The 17,860-nt window shown below is 35.5% G+C and overlaps 2 protein-coding genes across 7 annotated transcripts in view; one reads left to right on the forward strand and one right to left on the reverse strand.

The window, feature by feature from the left end:
• LOC106169619 (monocyte to macrophage differentiation factor 2) lies at positions 1-14,374 on the forward strand. Of its 3 annotated transcripts, none has more exons than XM_013549133.3 (7): positions 1-240; positions 3,797-3,878; positions 4,352-4,509; positions 5,790-5,864; positions 7,775-7,876; positions 9,262-9,331; positions 9,780-14,374. In XM_013549133.3, exons 1-7 carry the CDS (start codon positions 167-169, stop codon positions 9,972-9,974), a joined length of 756 nt encoding a protein of 251 aa, XP_013404587.1. In that variant the 5' UTR covers positions 1-166; the 3' UTR covers positions 9,975-14,374. The 3 variants fall into 3 exon arrangements, with proteins under 3 accessions (XP_013404587.1, XP_013404591.1, XP_086860816.1); XM_013549137.3 differs by lacking the exon at positions 1-240 and adding an exon at positions 2,547-2,754; XM_087004690.1 differs by lacking the exon at positions 1-240 and adding an exon at positions 2,770-2,975.
• Positions 14,225-17,860, reverse strand: part of LOC106169618 (ras-associating and dilute domain-containing protein) — a 17,974-nt gene continuing 14,338 nt past the window's right edge. For 2 of the 4 annotated variants that reach the window (XM_087004688.1, XM_013549131.2), the window contains exons 10-13: positions 16,472-17,785; positions 15,775-15,917; positions 15,223-15,362; positions 14,225-14,893 (exon numbers count right to left, since the gene is read on the reverse strand). In XM_087004688.1, coding sequence (XP_086860814.1) covers positions 14,794-14,893; positions 15,223-15,362; positions 15,775-15,917; positions 16,472-17,785 — 1,697 coding nt within the window. In that variant the 3' untranslated portion in view covers positions 14,225-14,793. Of the gene's footprint in view, positions 14,894-15,222; positions 15,363-15,774; positions 15,918-16,471; positions 17,786-17,860 lie in introns of those variants that run through there. The other 2 variants (XM_013549132.2, XM_087004689.1) reach the window with 2 other exon arrangements.

Raw genomic sequence — 17,860 nt, forward strand, 5'->3', positions numbered from 1 at the left:
CGCTTGCTCTTCCGGCTCTTTGTGAATTGATTTTGTGCAGTTGGCTGGTAAGGACAGTTCGTTCTACGTGCATGTTGTTGCGACGTTTCATGGCTACTTAAAATAATGAAATCAGCGCTTTTCGACGGAGGCTCAATCTGCTGGAAGGGAGATATTTGAAGCAAACATGTACTACACTCGCTGGATACATTCCAGCGTGAAGAGTTATATTGAAACCATGGACGGATTTCGCAAAGCTAGGTAGGCATATGTGAAATGTTGGACGCTTATTCTGCAATGCATTGTTGTAGAAAATGCGTAGGGTGAATGGTTTCTGGCTTTCGATTCACTTTATGGCATTAGGGGAATTAAGTAACATTGTATACAATATAAGTTCAGTATGAATACATTGTTTGTGTCTGCTTTTCATACCCTGACCTTTTCAAGATGTTATTTGCGTTCACCTGGATGAAGGATACCGCAAAGGAGTCTGCTCATAACCTTATATTGCAAGTATGCACATGTGCCCTTTACTTGATTCTTTTTTGGTCTTACTGAGGTGGTAAATTACTTTACCCAACGATGATAACAGAAAACTTTGCAAATTTTCAAACGCATAAAATCTGTTGAAAAAGTTGTCAACACCGAAGGACACGATGGTTTACACCAAAAATAATCGCCTTTGATATTTTTGATTGATTATTGTTTTACAAAATAATAGAAGATAATCGTGGGTTAAATCAGATTGATCTGTATAATGATGGTCTGTTTTTGCCACAACGAAAGTGGTTAATTTCAAATACAGGTCAGCCAATTACAGTAAAATTTCTTCCTAGATCATCGATTATAGAACTGTAAAGTATATTGCTTTCACCAGTTTTCTGGGATGTCAAACGTAAGCCTTGGTCTATATAATTTTTATGAGCAAAATGAACGCACCCAAATCTCTTTTTCTGTTACGGCGCTTTTCAGAGTGTCTTTTAAAGATTCATGTTTTAACAATTTTACGTATTTATGATACTTCTTGCAAATGCCGGTTTCTGTAGAAAGGCATATGCAGCTATCTTTAAAGATAACAAGACCATTTGACTGCGTTTCTCTCTTTATTCGCTCAGAGGAGGACAAGAGGCTTATGCACTGTACATCTGATAGGAAATTGCCTTTGATAACAGGCTGTTGCGGTATTGATAAGTGGGGATGGTTAATTTGATGGCATCCCGTACCGATAGATATAGTCTGGGTAAGGACCACATTATTACCCGTTCGTTCTTCTTCCAAAACTATATTTAAAAATAAATAAAAGAGAATATTAATGTGAATAAAATATGGCTTCTCAAAAAAAAAAAAAATAATAAAATAAATAAATAAATAAATAAATAAAACGCCACGAAGACAATAGTAGGGGCGTATAATTTCAAAGATAAAGCAAGCCGAATTAGGAATAGCATTCAAAGAAGCATCACGGAAAACCTTACATCTTTATAACCGAGTAGGGAGCTAAAAGTTCTGTCTCAGATTATCCCTAATGATATGTAATGTTCTCTTTTGGTGTATAGTACAAAACGATATTTTATGTTTGAATGAACGGATTTTACAGTCAATGGATTTGTTTAACGGGTATGTTGCTTTTTTATTCTTGAATTTCTGTCCCGTTATTTAGGGTCCACACTCCAGTCCATGCAGTTCATGAAATAAAATGCCAACGAAGCACTAGTAATGTGCCGAAGCTGATATTATTACAATGTCGATCGATAAACGAGAATCTTAATGTCTTTATGGACTTAATGTTGCATTATCAGGGAATCGATCCAAACGATATGTCGGATTTGATATTAATATTTGAACATCGAAAACTGAACATGTCACGTAAACCGACTCTAAAACCATATACCACTGCATATGCTGACTAAGAGCTATCCACGTACGTAATGGAAATGTACATATACTTGTAAGTAGAGCAGCCTACTACTAATCCACCGAGGTCTTTCGCTAATGTCTCTTTTCCAAATTTTAATCGCTGGACCGAAAAAGAACCGATCGATTGACATTATAATAACATCACATGCACTTTGTAGGGCGTAAATACGTCACCAAATATCCTCGGCACCGAGGTGACATTAATTAATAAGGGCCTCCAAGTGTAATACCTAATATATATATATATATATATATATAGGTATATTTAGAGTTAGAAAGATAACATATTCAAGTGATATAGGCCTAATGTTGATCAATAGCAAATCGTGTTTTAAGTTGACATAACAAAAGCGCAACGTAACCTTATCCTGGCGAATAAGCAGGTCCTGTAAATGTGTTACACAATAACTTCAATGACAACCTTTTTTAAAAAGTTGGCGCTAAATTTTCACTTGAGAAATATCAACACCTTGTTACTATCAAGCTTAGGAGACACGCTCCCGTTTAAATTCACATCAATATCAACACAGTCTACACAAAAGTGGTGCAAATAGAATTTGCTTATTTGGAATCTCTAGGTCTACTTAATTACGATAATAGTTCAGCTTGCTAGCAATACAGATAGGCCTATCACTAAAAGCAGAACCGCACGGTCACGTGACCGGTAATAACGAGGTTTCTGTTCCGTCTATGAACACCGATATATTGTTGAGTCAATCGGTCAGGGTTGGTCGGGTTGGTAGGGGCTGTAGTTGATGGGGGTGTGAGATCCAGGGTATTCACCTCCCCAGAGCGCCCTTTTACATCCGCAAGTGCGATGAGAGGAACGGCTAACGGGATAAGGCGGAGTAATTCTCGGTAAGTGTGACAGTAAGGCAACGTACGCTAGTTTCAGTATTTTGACAACGACAGTGACGGAATATTAAACGACCACGCGTTCTGGCAGTGTCCCCGGTTGGGAAAGCTAACTAGAGGAACTACTGACACGAGAAAGGAGTTTGGACCTATAAAGAATTTGACTAGCTAAACTGTTAATTGGGGAACACTGGGATTGGATCACACACAACCAAAATGCACAGGTGCACATTGAAGAAGGGGGGGGGGGGGGGGTTGGAGGAGGCAGCAGGAGGGTTATTTAGTACCAGAAGATTTCATACTCTATTAATTATGTTTATGTTATTTCAGTTTTTCTCAAGCACCTCACATATTTTGCTTCATCTAATTTTGTGCTTATAATAATAATAATAAAAATGGTTAGGTAACATAATACCAACTAGAGAAATGGTAATGCACTAACTGTATTGTATCGTCATTAGTATCGATATCATATTGTACAAGGTCATGACAATCTATGTACCAGTACAGAAATAAATTGAATAAAATTGAAATAATAATAATAATAATAATAATAATAATAATATTATTATTATTATTATTATTCTGCAATCATATTAGCTGTAACTTTTATTTTGTGTCTTTTTTGTAATGCCTTGTATGTCAAAATGAAAATCGGTGAAGTTACTAACCCCTCCCTCCATTCTCAATTATGTTACTTAATTATACCAAAGTGAGTGGAGGGAGGGGGCAGGATATAAAAAGAATGTTCTCTGTCTCTTGGGTCCGTCTTTTCATAGATCTTGCTACCTTTTACTGGTTTAGTCCAGTTTTAAAAATGGTCTCTGACTCCAGTATGTTACATCTGCATAGAGACAACGATATAATAATGCACCCCCCCCCCCCCCCAAACTCTTACACAAACTCAAATTGCATGTGAACTTTTATGTATCTCCACATGTCACTTTCAGCTATTCCTCTCTTAGGAGTTGGCCATTTACATTCCAATATATCCTGATAGTTCCTTCCCTCATTCTAGGTTTAATTTGCTTTATTTGTTTTCCAGACTGATGAACTGCCGTGCCAGGCCAGGCAGTGCCTATGTGCCAACTGATGTTGAACACATTGCCAACATGGTTACCCATGGGGTAAGTTCCAGAAAGTGTCAGCAGTGCTAATTGCATTCAAGCCAGTCACGGCACAGTACGACTCAATCAACAACTGTAATTTCTTCCTCTGACCAAATAAGTCATTTGAGTTAAGGATAGAAAGGATTCATGTTGTGCAAATGTTCACTCGATTACAATCAGATAGAAGACATTTAGACGATCATATTAAGTCTACTGGAAGAAAGCACTCAGGGGTTGAATGAGAAATTTTCCATGAAAATGAAGTTGAAGCAAATCACTGTTGATGATTTGGGTCCTTGGTCTATAGTCACGTACACCATCGCATCTCAAACCTTTCATTATTCTGTAGTGAACTTTTTTCTTGTCTGAATATACATTTTAAACTCAAGGCTGTTTTAGTTTTAGACCTTAACAGGCATGGTTCAATTCAGAAGGTGAAATAAAACTGTTTTGACAAATGAGGTGTTTTATCAGAGTTTGAATTTTTTCAGATATGGATCTTGCCTAGTTTTGCAGCTGGGGTATGGATGGTGAACCTGGCCCACACACCCCTCCAATACCTTACTTCTGTTATATATGGTATGGCATTAATGGCCTTATTTATCACTTCAACCACATTTCATACCATATCCTACACTGGGAAATGCATGTAAGTATCAGTTTGGTTGATGCACAGCTAAAACACGATAAACATCCTGTCTTTTCAGGGTTTAACCATCCTTATATGGCATCTCTTGTTTTTCTTGGATAAATTATGTCAAGCCATTTTGTTTTCATGTTTTATTCAAAATGTCACAATGTTACTAGAAGCACATTTTGTCTGCATAAATAGCCTTGACATCAGTGTATTTCCAAATTAAACAATTGAAAAGACATCTGATAGTCTTACATTTCAATTTAAACATTTTAGTTCCCCCAACCACTTACAACCACCCTTCAGATCCGTGCCCTAAAGTTGTGGTGATATTTGATATTATTTTCAGACCTACCTCCCATTTCAGTTTCAAAATGTTTGGTAACTTTGTTACTGAAAATGACTGAACTAATGAACATTGCAAAATCCACCCTAATTTTGTCAGCATAAAAGCAATTTTCATTGAATTTTACATGCAACATGGTAATCAAATTTGTCAGAAATGCTGGTACAATAATGAAAGAGAATAAATGTGCAAGAAGTTCTCTGTCCTAGAATTGAGTTTAACTGAAGGAAGATAAAATCAGTGCAGATGTATTAGTATTGATCATGATTGAGTGGATAAGGAGAGGCTGTGACTTATATGGATATAGGTTGTCTAGGATAATTTAAGAAATCGAGTGATAAGATGCTTCTGTTATTTAAATTGCTTCCATGCAGTATTCTCAATCCTGTGCATGTGTTTTGAAGCAGCTAAATTTGAGTTCATGTACATATTTGTACAAGTAGTGATTAATATTTGATTTAGGTAAATCCCCAAAGATATAAAAGATAAGTCACTACCAGCCAAATCAGAGGCAATTTCATCTTGAAGGGACATTTGTCCCTATAAGTGGCAAACAGTTATGTTGTTTTACTTCTATTTGCTGAGTGGCCTTTATGTTAATAAGGCAGGTTCCTTTCAAAAATCAGCATGATCAGATTGTTTTTATTTTATTTATTTTTTTTAGTTTTGCATTTGTCATGTAATTCGCCCAATAAGTACCAAACCACATTATTGATTTATTTCTTGTGAGTGGCTTTGTATTTTTAAAAGGTAGGGTCTAGGATCCTATTTATTTTACAAAAGTTATTCATTTTTTTTTTATCAGCTTGATTAATTTTTTTCAAATTATTACTTTTTTATAAATATTGTTGCGGTGTCTTTTTTTTTTTTTTTTTTTTTTTTTTTTGCTGTTTGTTGTCTGTATATTTGCCAGACTGAGTGCTTAGCTTATGTTGTATTCAATTTTCAGGTCATGGAAGAATGTCTTCCATATAGGCGACCGAGCTGTCATATACATCTTCATTGCCGCTTCGTACACTCCATGGTAAGTACAATCACATTTCCCTGGGGAGTTGCCAGTTTGAATATAGTAAGCATGTTATGTATTTCCAAGCATGTTCAACTAAAATATTTGTAATCAGTCTAGATAAAGCCCTTTGTCAGTCCATTTATACTTTTATATGATTTATTTATAAATTCATGTTAAGTGACATTTCTACATTTTTTTACAGGATTAAACTTTTAAAAGTATACAGGTATCAAAAACAAATATAATCTCTTGACTTCTAAGTGCATTTTCCTGACAAACTTAGAAAATTTTGGTTGAATATTCTTGATAGATATATAAATAGAAAGATAAATAGATGATATGTACTTGTGCATACATTTTTTAGCAATTTCTATTTTACATGTATTAGATTTTTAAAATTTTTTGTTAGCCACAGTTAATTATTTAAACCCATGTGGTTCACAACAGGATGTCAGTTTAACCCCAAAACCACTGGAAGCAGGCATTTGAAGGCAGCCATCATCTGCTGGTTGCTTGCTCTCAGGCCACTGTCACTGGGTATATTTCCATTAACTTGATACAATATTCAAGTAAGCTGTCACAATTTATCACAGGAAGCCTACCTCCAGGGGCATTTCAGTTAGAGATACTTTTAATATTTTATTGGAAATATTAGGGTCATATGCACTCTGTTGATATTATGACAGCGGGTTGTCTTAATGCAACCATGCATTTGGGCTTATAGTATTGAGTAACTTCCTAATAATATGATGAAAGATTTGTTTAAAAATGCTTATATAATTACTGTGCATGATATCATAAAAGTTTTAAGAAAAATGTTATCGTGATATTATTCTCTACATAAAGGTTCTTAGGGTACAAAACAAAAGACAGCAGAGGAATCTTAGACGAAGAAATATTCATTTCTTATCCCCATTTGACATTGACAATTATTGATTATTTCATCATAATTTCAACAGTGCAGAATATAAAATAACACGTAGATAATATTACAATTTCTCCTAGACATAATGTTTCTTTATATTTTGGTGCATGTAATTAAAAGGCTTGAAAGGATGTTTAAAGAACAGGTGGGTGGATATAGAAATTCCTGGAACATTTGGAAAATATTAATCCCGCCAACTTTAGAAATGCTGACATCTTTTAAAGAGCAGACTGTTTTACTGCCAATGTTATAAATGTTTGATAAAGAGGTACATACTAGTATGATAGACAACTAAGACAGTACATAAGATTGTCTTTTCCTTAGCTTAATGTTTTTCGTCTGTGTTCATGTGTGTGTGTATGCGTGTGTACCCCCCTAACTCAAGGCCCCCTAGCTACTCTAATGTGCAATTTCCTCTTTGATTTTCAAGTGGCCAATAAAGGTCATGATAAATTAGAATGCAATATTGCTTTTAGGAACATCTACTGGTATGCTACCAGTGCCTACCACATACCGTATTGTGATATTAATCTGGGTGCATCAAGTATGGTTCTTGGTCAAATACTGTTGTTGTCCTGCTTGTCTGACTGCTCCTTGGGGAGCCAAGACTCTAGGGTTTTACTTTGTGGGTTTGTCTGAACAGGAAAAAGATTCAAGGCTCATATCAATTTTGTTTAAACCAAAAAGCTAAGTTAAAATGGAGTTAAGTTGGCAATATTTTAAAACACATTTCTCATTTCTTAAACAAGTAAATGTTATTCTCTAGCACTGGGTGCTGATTTCATATGTCTAAATTGGGATTGGATTGGCATGGCTTCACAAAAAGAAATTGAGGAGTCTAATTGGGAACATGTAACTTTTGGGCCCCTCCCCCTAGATCCCCCCCTCCAGTCAACCAATACACAACATAAATTTTCATTGTGTACTAGTAATTGAACCCAGGGTGTGCTTCAATAAAAAAATTCAACTGCTATTTATGCTCTATTTCTGTTTTATTCAGGCTGACCCTGAAGGACATGCAAACCTGGGGCATGCAGACACTTTGGCTGGTTTGGCTAGCAGCTGTTCTGGGGATTGTCTATCAGTACACCTTCCACGAGAAGTTAGACATCTTTCTCTCTCTCTCTCTTTCTCTCTCTCTCTCTCTCTCTCTCTCTCTTTCACACACACACACACACACACACACACACACACACACACACACACAGACAAATACACATTTACCTGTCAAAGCCATCTGACAGTCAGAACAATAAACAAAAGAATCAAAGATAAATGTGAAAACTATTGATTTTTTGGGCAAGTTTCATTAAACCTGTTTGGCAAATTGTTGTCTCTAGACAGGTCATTATGCAGTGATTTACAGCAATTTTGCACTAATTGTCAATATTCTGCTTGCAGCCTTGTATGCTGAAAGCAGTGGGTAATCACTAGAATAATGCACTCTAGGGGCTATAAGCATGCATGGGAAAGTTTAAATCACCAGTTCACTGACTTAAGATATGCACCATGTTGATTGTGGTTTGTTAATCAATGTGTACAGTGGACCACATTTCCAAAAATGCTGTTTACATTTGTTGACAAATGCATGTTGAGTATATATCCACAGCATGGCAATAAATTTCTGAGGTCTGTCAGGTGATTGATTGTGCATCCATTTTAATCATTGCAAGAAAGGAAGAGAAACTGAATGAAATTACCCCTTGACTAAAGATTAATGACCTGACACAGGTTATATAAGGTCTTTTGACAAAGTATAATTTTTGACAGTATATAACTAAACCAACAGAGCTTTAAATATAACTAAAATTCCACTCACCTTGTATAGATCTGTATACACTGGAGCCCCCTAATAAATTAAAGCAGAATCTAACAAACCAAATTCCACATTTTCTATTTCAATTTTTGAACAGTGTTCAGCACCAATATGATTTATATAAATATCAGAAGCATTAATTATTTCAAAAAGGCTTTGTGAAAGGTATAGTATGGGTGTATTTTTGTAAATTGCAATCGCAAACATGAGCCTAGCTGTTCAGTACATATGTGCAGATTAAGACAGGTCATAGGCTAAATAATTGCAGTGGTTTATAGACACTACTAGTAAGTAGGTGACATTACACAGGCATGAGTGCAATCTCTCTCTCTCTCTCTCTCTCTCTCAAAAGAGACCAAATGTCTATTTACATTCCTGAAAATGTTTAGATAAGTGCATAAACTTGAGGTTCATGTTACATGTATCCCTAAACACCTGTAATCAAAGGCTAAAACTTAAAAAAAAAAAGTAGACCACAAATTTTCACATCCCTTCTACAGTATTAATACATCTTCATCAGTATAATTTTATGTGATAGCAAGCACATTAATTGGTTTCAAAATCTCTGTTGTTATACATTTATACATGTGCATTTGCTAATTTGGATTTTTTTTTTTACTTGCAGTCATAAATTTCTTTTAAATTGACATCCATGCTTTTAATCTTTCCAGGTACAAATGGTTGGAAACCATACTCTATGTGGTGTTAGGGGCCTGTCCCGCTGTATCTGTAGTAGCCATGGTAAGTGAAGATGGAAAAAAACTGTCATATAGTAGAAAAAAGCTGCCTTGCCTCACTTGGTTTGTCTGTAAAAGAATTTTAAAGGTTAATGAGAAGAAAGATTTGCCCCCTTAGCCTTTCCATTTCTTTACAATTTCTCCAAAGACAAGGGAAGGTTTCCCCTTTTTTTACTTCTTTGTATTTATTCATATACTTATAGAACAGTTTTATAAAAAGCAGAGATCTTGAATTTGTACAATGAAACAAATGGTCATCCAGTGAAAATGGACATATATTATTCTACACAATAGGTACCAATTAACTCTGACTCCATTTTACCTTATGGGACAATTTACCTAATGCACCAATGTGTGAAAATTAAAGGCTGTTTAGTACCTTGTAAGACAAAAGGCTAATTAAACTGGTATGGCAATACCTTTTATTATTTAATGCACATTTTGTTTTACAGAAGAATGTATCTGGATTGACTGAGATGGCATTTGGCGGAATGGTCTACATCATTGGTGTGTTCTTCTTCAAGTGTGATGGCGTCCTTCCATTTGCCCACGCCATTTGGCACTGCTTCGTATTTGTAGGGGCAGCCTTCCATTACTATGCTGTCTGTAAATACCTGCTTGGTCCACACAATGTGGAAGCTTCCTGACCTCTTCCCCCCCACCCACCCCTTCAACACACAAACAGGTACATGTATCATACACATTGGATATGTTATTTAGATTTACAAATAGATTAAATAAATAGTAATTATATATCTTTGGTATTACCATTTTTAAAAAAACTACAATTGACTTTAGTGCATTATACAAATAATAGGGGTTTATCTTTGATATTATGAATTTATTAGCTATTTGATATTATGAGAATTTTTGAGGGAATTTACCCAAAACTGATATTTTTGAGAGTACCAGAACAAGAAATGATAATTGTGGACAAAGGAGATTTGTAGAATTTGTAGACAGAAGCACTTATTTTTTAGGATCCCTTTCTATTACTGGTATATATAGCATTACAAGAAAGTAGGCATTGCCTAGTTGAGCAAGTGTGTTGAAATTTTAGATCTTATGATAAGAATGCATAAACAATATCAAGAAAATGTGTTTCTGATAATTGTAGTGTTCATGTTTCACAAATATCGACTTAATACTGTACTTAGATATTGTCATGTATAGAGATCTCAGCTTATCCAATTTTGAAGTCATGTAAATATGACACGTTTGGTGACCTAGATTAAACATGACCAATGTAAAGAGATACTAGTTTTCTGAGAAGGTGGTGTGGGCATGATGCATAATTATTGGATTTTTCTTTTCAAATAACTTTGATATAAAAAAAATCAGTATTTTGCATATGTGTAATATTGTGTGGTACTTTAATTCACTTTTCCAGGCGATTTACTTTGGTGTCAAGTAGTAAGCACTCCCACAAGATACTTATGATAGAGTGCGCATGATAATGAATGAAAATCATCTGAGATCATTTGGCACTGCATGTTCTCATACGAGACTAGTTATTATGTGAAAAATCCACGTGAGGTAGGGTTAATTTTTTTTGCAATAAGGGTGAAATATAATGTGCCAAGAATGTCTTCTTTGAAAGCAATACTGAAATGATGTTATATATAAAACATTGTGAATACTTACTGTTTTGCAAAAGACTGTTATGCCACAGAACTTCAGAGAAAACGACCAGAAAATTTTTGTGGATAAATTTTGCCAACTTTTATTAGTTGCTGCACTGCACACAATATTCTGTCATCATATTTAACCCCACTCTCCTCCAAATTTTGCAAAATCTCTCTTGGTTTTAGAATAATGTGTGGACTTTGGGATATCTCAGATGATTTGCATTCTACCAATGGGAAGGCCAAACAAAGGCAAATTCCTTCTGTTACAATTTCAGTGGGTGGGACAACAGAAGGATTAGATTGGCTTTCTATGACTAGAGCTTGTAATCACAAATTCTGCTTAGGCACTATTTGCTATGTTAACTGGAAGTGAACCTTTACTGTTACAGCATTAAGTTAAATCATGTTTCTTGTTAGCATATCCAGTTGAAGGAAATTTTTTGCGCCATATGCTTTTCTCACCATTTGAGGGAAGAACAAAGTCTAAGTCATGCATACCATTATGCTTGTGTTTTCCAGTCCTTTTGGACAGCAACAAAATAAGGTTGCCAAGAGTTTGTATCTTAAATGCTTTAATGTAGAAATATTGCTTGTCATGTTTTTGTACAATTTCCCTTGAAAAATGAAGATCTTTATGGAGTTGATAATGTTGCCCATTACCATTAATTGCTTAATATTCTCTCAATTCAAAGGGCACTTCTGTGCCCATTAATGCTATTTTTGTGGTACTGGCTAAAAGCTATTTTACACTACTTCATAAAATAACAAAAATCTTATCACCCACTAACTATATGCTTAGTGTTGCAGCTTTTGTGGCACAAACTTAAGTCAGTTTACACAATTCATAGGAAAAAAGACAATTATTAATACCTACATTGTATTGTTTTATTTTATGATTATTATAAACTAATAACAGTATTTTATTTAAGCAGTTATTCTTTTGTCTGTGACCATGCTGGCCAATGGGCACTAGATTTGTTACAGGAATATACATCTTGTTGCTTTGTTATGTTTTTTGTAATGCTGTGATTACTTTAATTTACTTTTAGTTCTGGTGTCTTAGTGAATTTTTTTTTATTTTTACTGTGGCATCTGTATTGATGATTTTTAATATTTCTGACTTTTTGCACATTTATTACATTTTCAAACACTTCTCAGAAAATCAAGGGTGTTAAATTGTTTTGCTTATGTACATGTAATTGATGTATGCCTTGGATTTTATATTACTTTTGAAATATAGACCATGGTATATGTAGTCTAACCTCAAATTTTACTTTCATATATGTGTTATTAGTATTTATATGATAGCATAACCAAATCAAGCTCTTTATCATTTAAATACTTTGATCTCTTTGAAGAAAAATTGTTTACAGAAAGCATTAGACAATTTCATCACAAGTGATATCACATTAAAATCATATATAGCTAAATTTACAACATTGAGTTTCAGGGTAAAGTTTACCGTCTGGACCATTATATGGCCTTCTTGTCTGGGCAATTTGTATTGGAAGGTGAATCTCTTAGGTGGAAAAATAATAGGTTAAGTGTTTTCTATACGTGTCTGTTGCCTTTATAAACAAACTTATGCCAAAATATTCTGATTACAACAACAAAACTATTTTCATTCTTTGAAAGATTAAAGATGTGGTGTGCCTTGAGTTTTGATAATACAACTTGATGAGGTCACATACTTAAACACCTAATTTTTTGTACAATCAAAGGAAAGGATTTAGAATTTTAATAATAAAACAATTTATTTTTTAATGTTACAAAATGTTGAACCTTTGTAGTAATTTTTTATAGAAAATAAAAATAAATTTGACCCATTTGACAGTAAAAGAGAATGATGAATACATTTCATAATTTATCTTTGTCAAAGGAAAAAATAATGTGGGGAATCTTTTTTTAGTCATATATCTCAGTAAAGAGTAATGTCTCTAAGGTCTCAAAAAAGTATGTGATAATTATTTTGCTAGTCATATTTATATTTTACTGACAAATAAGATATGGATACACTGATAAAGGTTAACCTGCTGGTAAAATATGACTTGCAAAATGTTTGCAGGTCTGATATTTAGATTACAATTTGCCATTAAAAGGGAAAGTAGATGGTTTCACACTGCATTATTATTGTAATTTTGATAAGTATCAGCTACAAGGTTTAATTGTATTGTATTGCTTATTAAATATTGATATACATCAATTTAAATGCTCATTTAATATGTTCTCTGGGTATAATTTACTTCTGGATGCTGGTTATATTATGTTGTTGTGTAATGTATACAGGGTTACAAGCACAGGTGTTAATAACAGTATTTATGTTACCTATGTGACAAGCCATTTACCCCCTGAAATGGTTATCATTCAAAGATCAATATTTTGAATTTACAACCTGAATTTCTGTTTAAGCCACTGTGCCAAAGACAGCCGATATTAAAAAGTTCCAATTTCACTGAGAGTTTTGCATTGACCGATACCAGACTAATACCAATTACCATTGTACAATCATATAATTAGTATTTTTGTATCAGACTGCATGTCTTATTAATCTAACTACAGACCAGTTATTTTTAACTCAGATGTTGCAGATAATTATCAGAGGCTAGGTTAATACCTGGATGAAAACCAGAGCCTAGCATATTTTACTTCTGATTTTTATAACATTTCAAATAAGATGGAATATAAACCTACAGTGCTGTTTTTATCTCACAACTGTTTTGATTATGGAACTCTTTGTTGGACTAACTGTCTTTTATTAGAGATATTTTTTGTTGGTAATTGTCAAATGAACTTGTTTAACATTATTAGGGCTACGTAGATAGAACTGGATGTAGATCATTAATGCTATGAATATAATCAAAATGTTTTCAGACATGACCACTTTGGACTGAAAAACATGTTAATTCATGCCATTAGATAAATAGATTACAAATAGATACGCTATAGTAGAGGACAGATGAGCGAAAAGTTAGAAAACACAAAAAATATAAAGAATAAGTCAGAGATTAATCTGTGAACATCTAGTGAAAATCAATCTGTGGTCCTGGTAAGGGAAACAAAGAGACCACTCTCATTATTCTTCAATTAACAGATAATAACATAAAGGTCTCTTTCTCAACCAAAGACTTGATATTAACCAATTTCCAGTTGACTATAGACTTGATATTGACCCATTTCTGGTCTGATGTAGTCCTCTTTGAATAGGACTTAAGATGGGGGCAAATGGCTGACTAGAAATTTATATCATCTTTAAACAGACCAGATGTATGTGACAGTTACTCATAATTAGTTTTTATTTGTGATTTTATGGCTAATTGTCAGTTATAGTGATAATTGTTCATCAGAGACAATTTGTGACTTGTAGAGAATTTGTATAGATCTATTTTACTTTGAAGTAAAAAATATAATTTTGTTTCAAAGCTCTTTATCATGGTTTTATTTTTGCAAACCCTGATAATACACAACATTGCAAAAACAATAATAAAAATTTATAAAATCAGTAACAAACAACAGATATTTTAAGAGATGTAGATGTAAAAAAAAAAAAAAAACAGTGCCAGTCCCTTCTGCCCTGGCTTGACTTTGGCTAGGTATGGATGAGAAATTATTGTGCCAGATGAGATTCAGTTCATAAAGTTTGCTCATCTACAGCAATTTCGCAGTTGCTCTCTAACTAACAAAGCAATGCATTGATTGTTTTTGATAAAAAGTATTTAAACTTGAGATTGTTGAAATTAACACGCTAATATTTATCAATATTGTTTGGACGGTATGTTTTTAACAGTTCATTCACAGAATGCTGCATTTTCCTTCTTCCATGGTGTGCAACTCTTGTATCCTAACAAAGAGAAGACGTTACTTTCATTGCATTTTTTGCATTCCCCTTTGCTACAAGCAGTTTCAGATTGTCTCCAGAGCCTCGAATCAATGACATAGCACTGAAAAAGTCAATGGGGCATTCAGGTTACAATTGTGCGGCCTTAAAATAAAGCACTAAAGTGTTTTCAACCGACAAAGCGGTCACTATTAAATTTTAAAAACGCGGGTGAAGCAGAATGATATATTTTGCATAGAGATTGCTTTGGAAGAAATACTGTGAAAACGAACACTTCTTTGTTGTAAAACTGATGTACTCTGGTTAGTGACTAATCTTTTCAGCGAGTGTTTGGCAAAAAAAGTACATAATTAACCATTTATTCCTTTATTTGATTATCCCCCTCTATTTATTTATCTATTTATCTAATTTAACTGAGACAAAGCCATATACCTTTGATAGTCTGCACCTACAATCCCCTTCCCATTCACGGCTAGAATGCGATCTCCGACGTTGAGCCGCCCATCTTCTACTGCGGGGCCCCCTGCCACTAATGTCCTCACGTAAATACCAGCACTTCGCAGCGGAGTGTACTGCAAGATAAAAATGAGAATAATATAAGCTGACAGAGAGGGGTAATAAAATTGAGAACGAGATTTCAAGTTTAGTAAAAGCGACATGGTCTTTAATCATTTTATCTCTTGAAAAAAAAAAACGACTTTTTACGACCACTCGAAAAAATCTAACACGTTTCATTCCCACTATTAGGTACAATACCCCACATTCATAAATATTTTTTGCCAAATGAGAGACCAAAGGTCTATTTTGGTACTTTTTTAAAAATCTCAGTTATATATTTAATTGCAAATTTTTTCATCTATTTTTTGCAAAGGTGGAAATGGTCTGAGGATGCACATTTTTGCTCCTCCCACTTCTTTCTATTCTGGATCCACCAAGATCCCTCGTATCATAATCTATTGCCAGATAATAGATTCCATCACTTACTAGTCCGTCAATGAGCCCCAGGCCCAGCCCTTTGTCTCCTTTCTTCAGCTCTACTTCTACTGTGTCGTCAGGAGTGACGTTGAGCAAATTATCTGTCATGGTTTGTCGATGGAGTAAGAGATCCATTTCGGATTCTTTTACGCCTTAAATAAAACATAGTTATGTAACTAATACCAAATATTTTATAATGTATCATTTCATTTACCAAACTTTCGGATGTGATTTCCAATAGACATTATTTTTATATTATATCTGTCTAATAATGTATATCTTTCGATTTCTATGTTCTTTATTAGCAACTTCTGGTGACAAGTATTACTAAGAAACGTTTCCATCCTTGCACGAATTAAAACAATAATAGGAATGTACATTTAAATATACTACACTCATTTCTTTACGATGGGAACTTATTGCACATCAGCAACAACTGCACTTACAGAAACAAGCACAATGCAAGAAAGCCGAATAAACTTTGAAACAAAAACAGGCGTTGGAAATCCAAGAACTATTGCCTGACTAAAAAGCGTATTAATCTATAATGAATCATGAACCAATATATATAATAACGAAAAAATGAATAAAACCTGTTAACATTGAATATAAGTACACTTTATACTAATTAAAAGAAAATTATAATTGTTAGTTGGCATGCGCTTAAAAAATTCTTCACGCCTAATACTGCCGACAAACAAGTTACCTGTGTCGTCATATTCCTCTTCCAGGATTTCTAGGACATAATAGTTATTAGTAGATAAAGTGTTTTCAGGGGAAGTGCGATCGTCAGTTGTTAGTGGCAACACTCGCAAGCCGCTGTTGTGCGTTTTGGTTAAAGCGTCTACTACTGATACCTCCATCACATTTTCTAAGTCATCCCTACCCGGGTTAGGGTTAATAGCACCACCCTCAGCGGCATCCACACCACCATGTACCTTGTTAATGGGTGCACTACTACCGAGGACCGTCCTCAAGACTGCATTGTCTGGGGGCGGAGGTCTGGGGGGTGGGGTCGTTTCCTCCCGAGTGGTTCTGGTCGAATCTACGTCTGCGAATGTTTTTTGAGAGAGGGCGTCCGGGGTTGACGGAGGTGTTGGAGGTAGGGGTTTATTTTTGGATTTATCGCGAGCTTTGTCAGAGCTGTTGTCGGAAGAGTGCGTGTCAGAGCCTATTTGTGTTGGCAAGGGGTTGGACATAGTGCGGAATGAGTATTTCTGCTTGACTCTCCGTGTGACGAGGTTTGGGGCCTGGGTAGAATCTGGGATTTCGTCGGCAGCAGGCGTCCCTGTCCGGCGCGCAACATGTTTAGCAAGGGCTTGGCCAGGTAATTTGGCGGTAAACCCGTAACTCAAGTTTTCCACTGGCTTCACATTTTGATGCGTTGGTCGCAGTGGCCACGATTCTGACAAAACGTCTCTTCTTTGGATTTTTTCAATGGATCGCCTTCTAAACCCTCCCGCCGCGGCGACGGGAAGAACATCGTGACACTTGCGTATGGCGGCATTCAAGTTGCCGTTTACCCCTCTCTGGTACAACTCCTGTCGCACGGACATGCGTCTTTCAACGCCAAATTTTTCCGAGGCATCCGTTTCCGAACTCTGACTGTCGCGTTTTCTGGTTGCGTCACACAAGGAGCTCTGTCGTCTAGGCCGGCTGGACAGCGACGCCAGTGAGGTATCGGTGACGCTTCGTGTTACTCGAGAATTTGGTGGGTGTCGCCAGGACCGGAGCGTGGGGGCGTCTCCGGCATCTACTTCACTACTGCTGGTGCTCCTCACCTCACAGATGGCGACACGGTCGCGGTACTTCATAGGAAGTTGATGGCGGGGGAAATCTGCAGCACCGAAGCTGCTACTTAGATCGCTCAGTTCACTGTCTACATGAGAGCTTGCACTGTTCTCTGGTATATTTTCATGGTTCAAGCCAATGACCCGTGCAATACCCTGTGCTGCGTGATCCGGTATTTCGTATTCTTCCAGCTCATCATCATCTCCATCCTCCACGTCATCCTCGTTGTCTAAAATACAAGACAGCATCAGCAACAAAGCCACCCGTTCACACCCTGACCGAGTACATACCACAAAGTTAAAAG

Source organism: Lingula anatina, chromosome 2, assembly GCF_051362555.1.
Source record: "Lingula anatina isolate TDL-2025a chromosome 2, LinAna3.0, whole genome shotgun sequence".
Lineage (NCBI taxonomy): Eukaryota > Metazoa > Brachiopoda > Lingulata > Lingulida > Lingulidae > Lingula > Lingula anatina.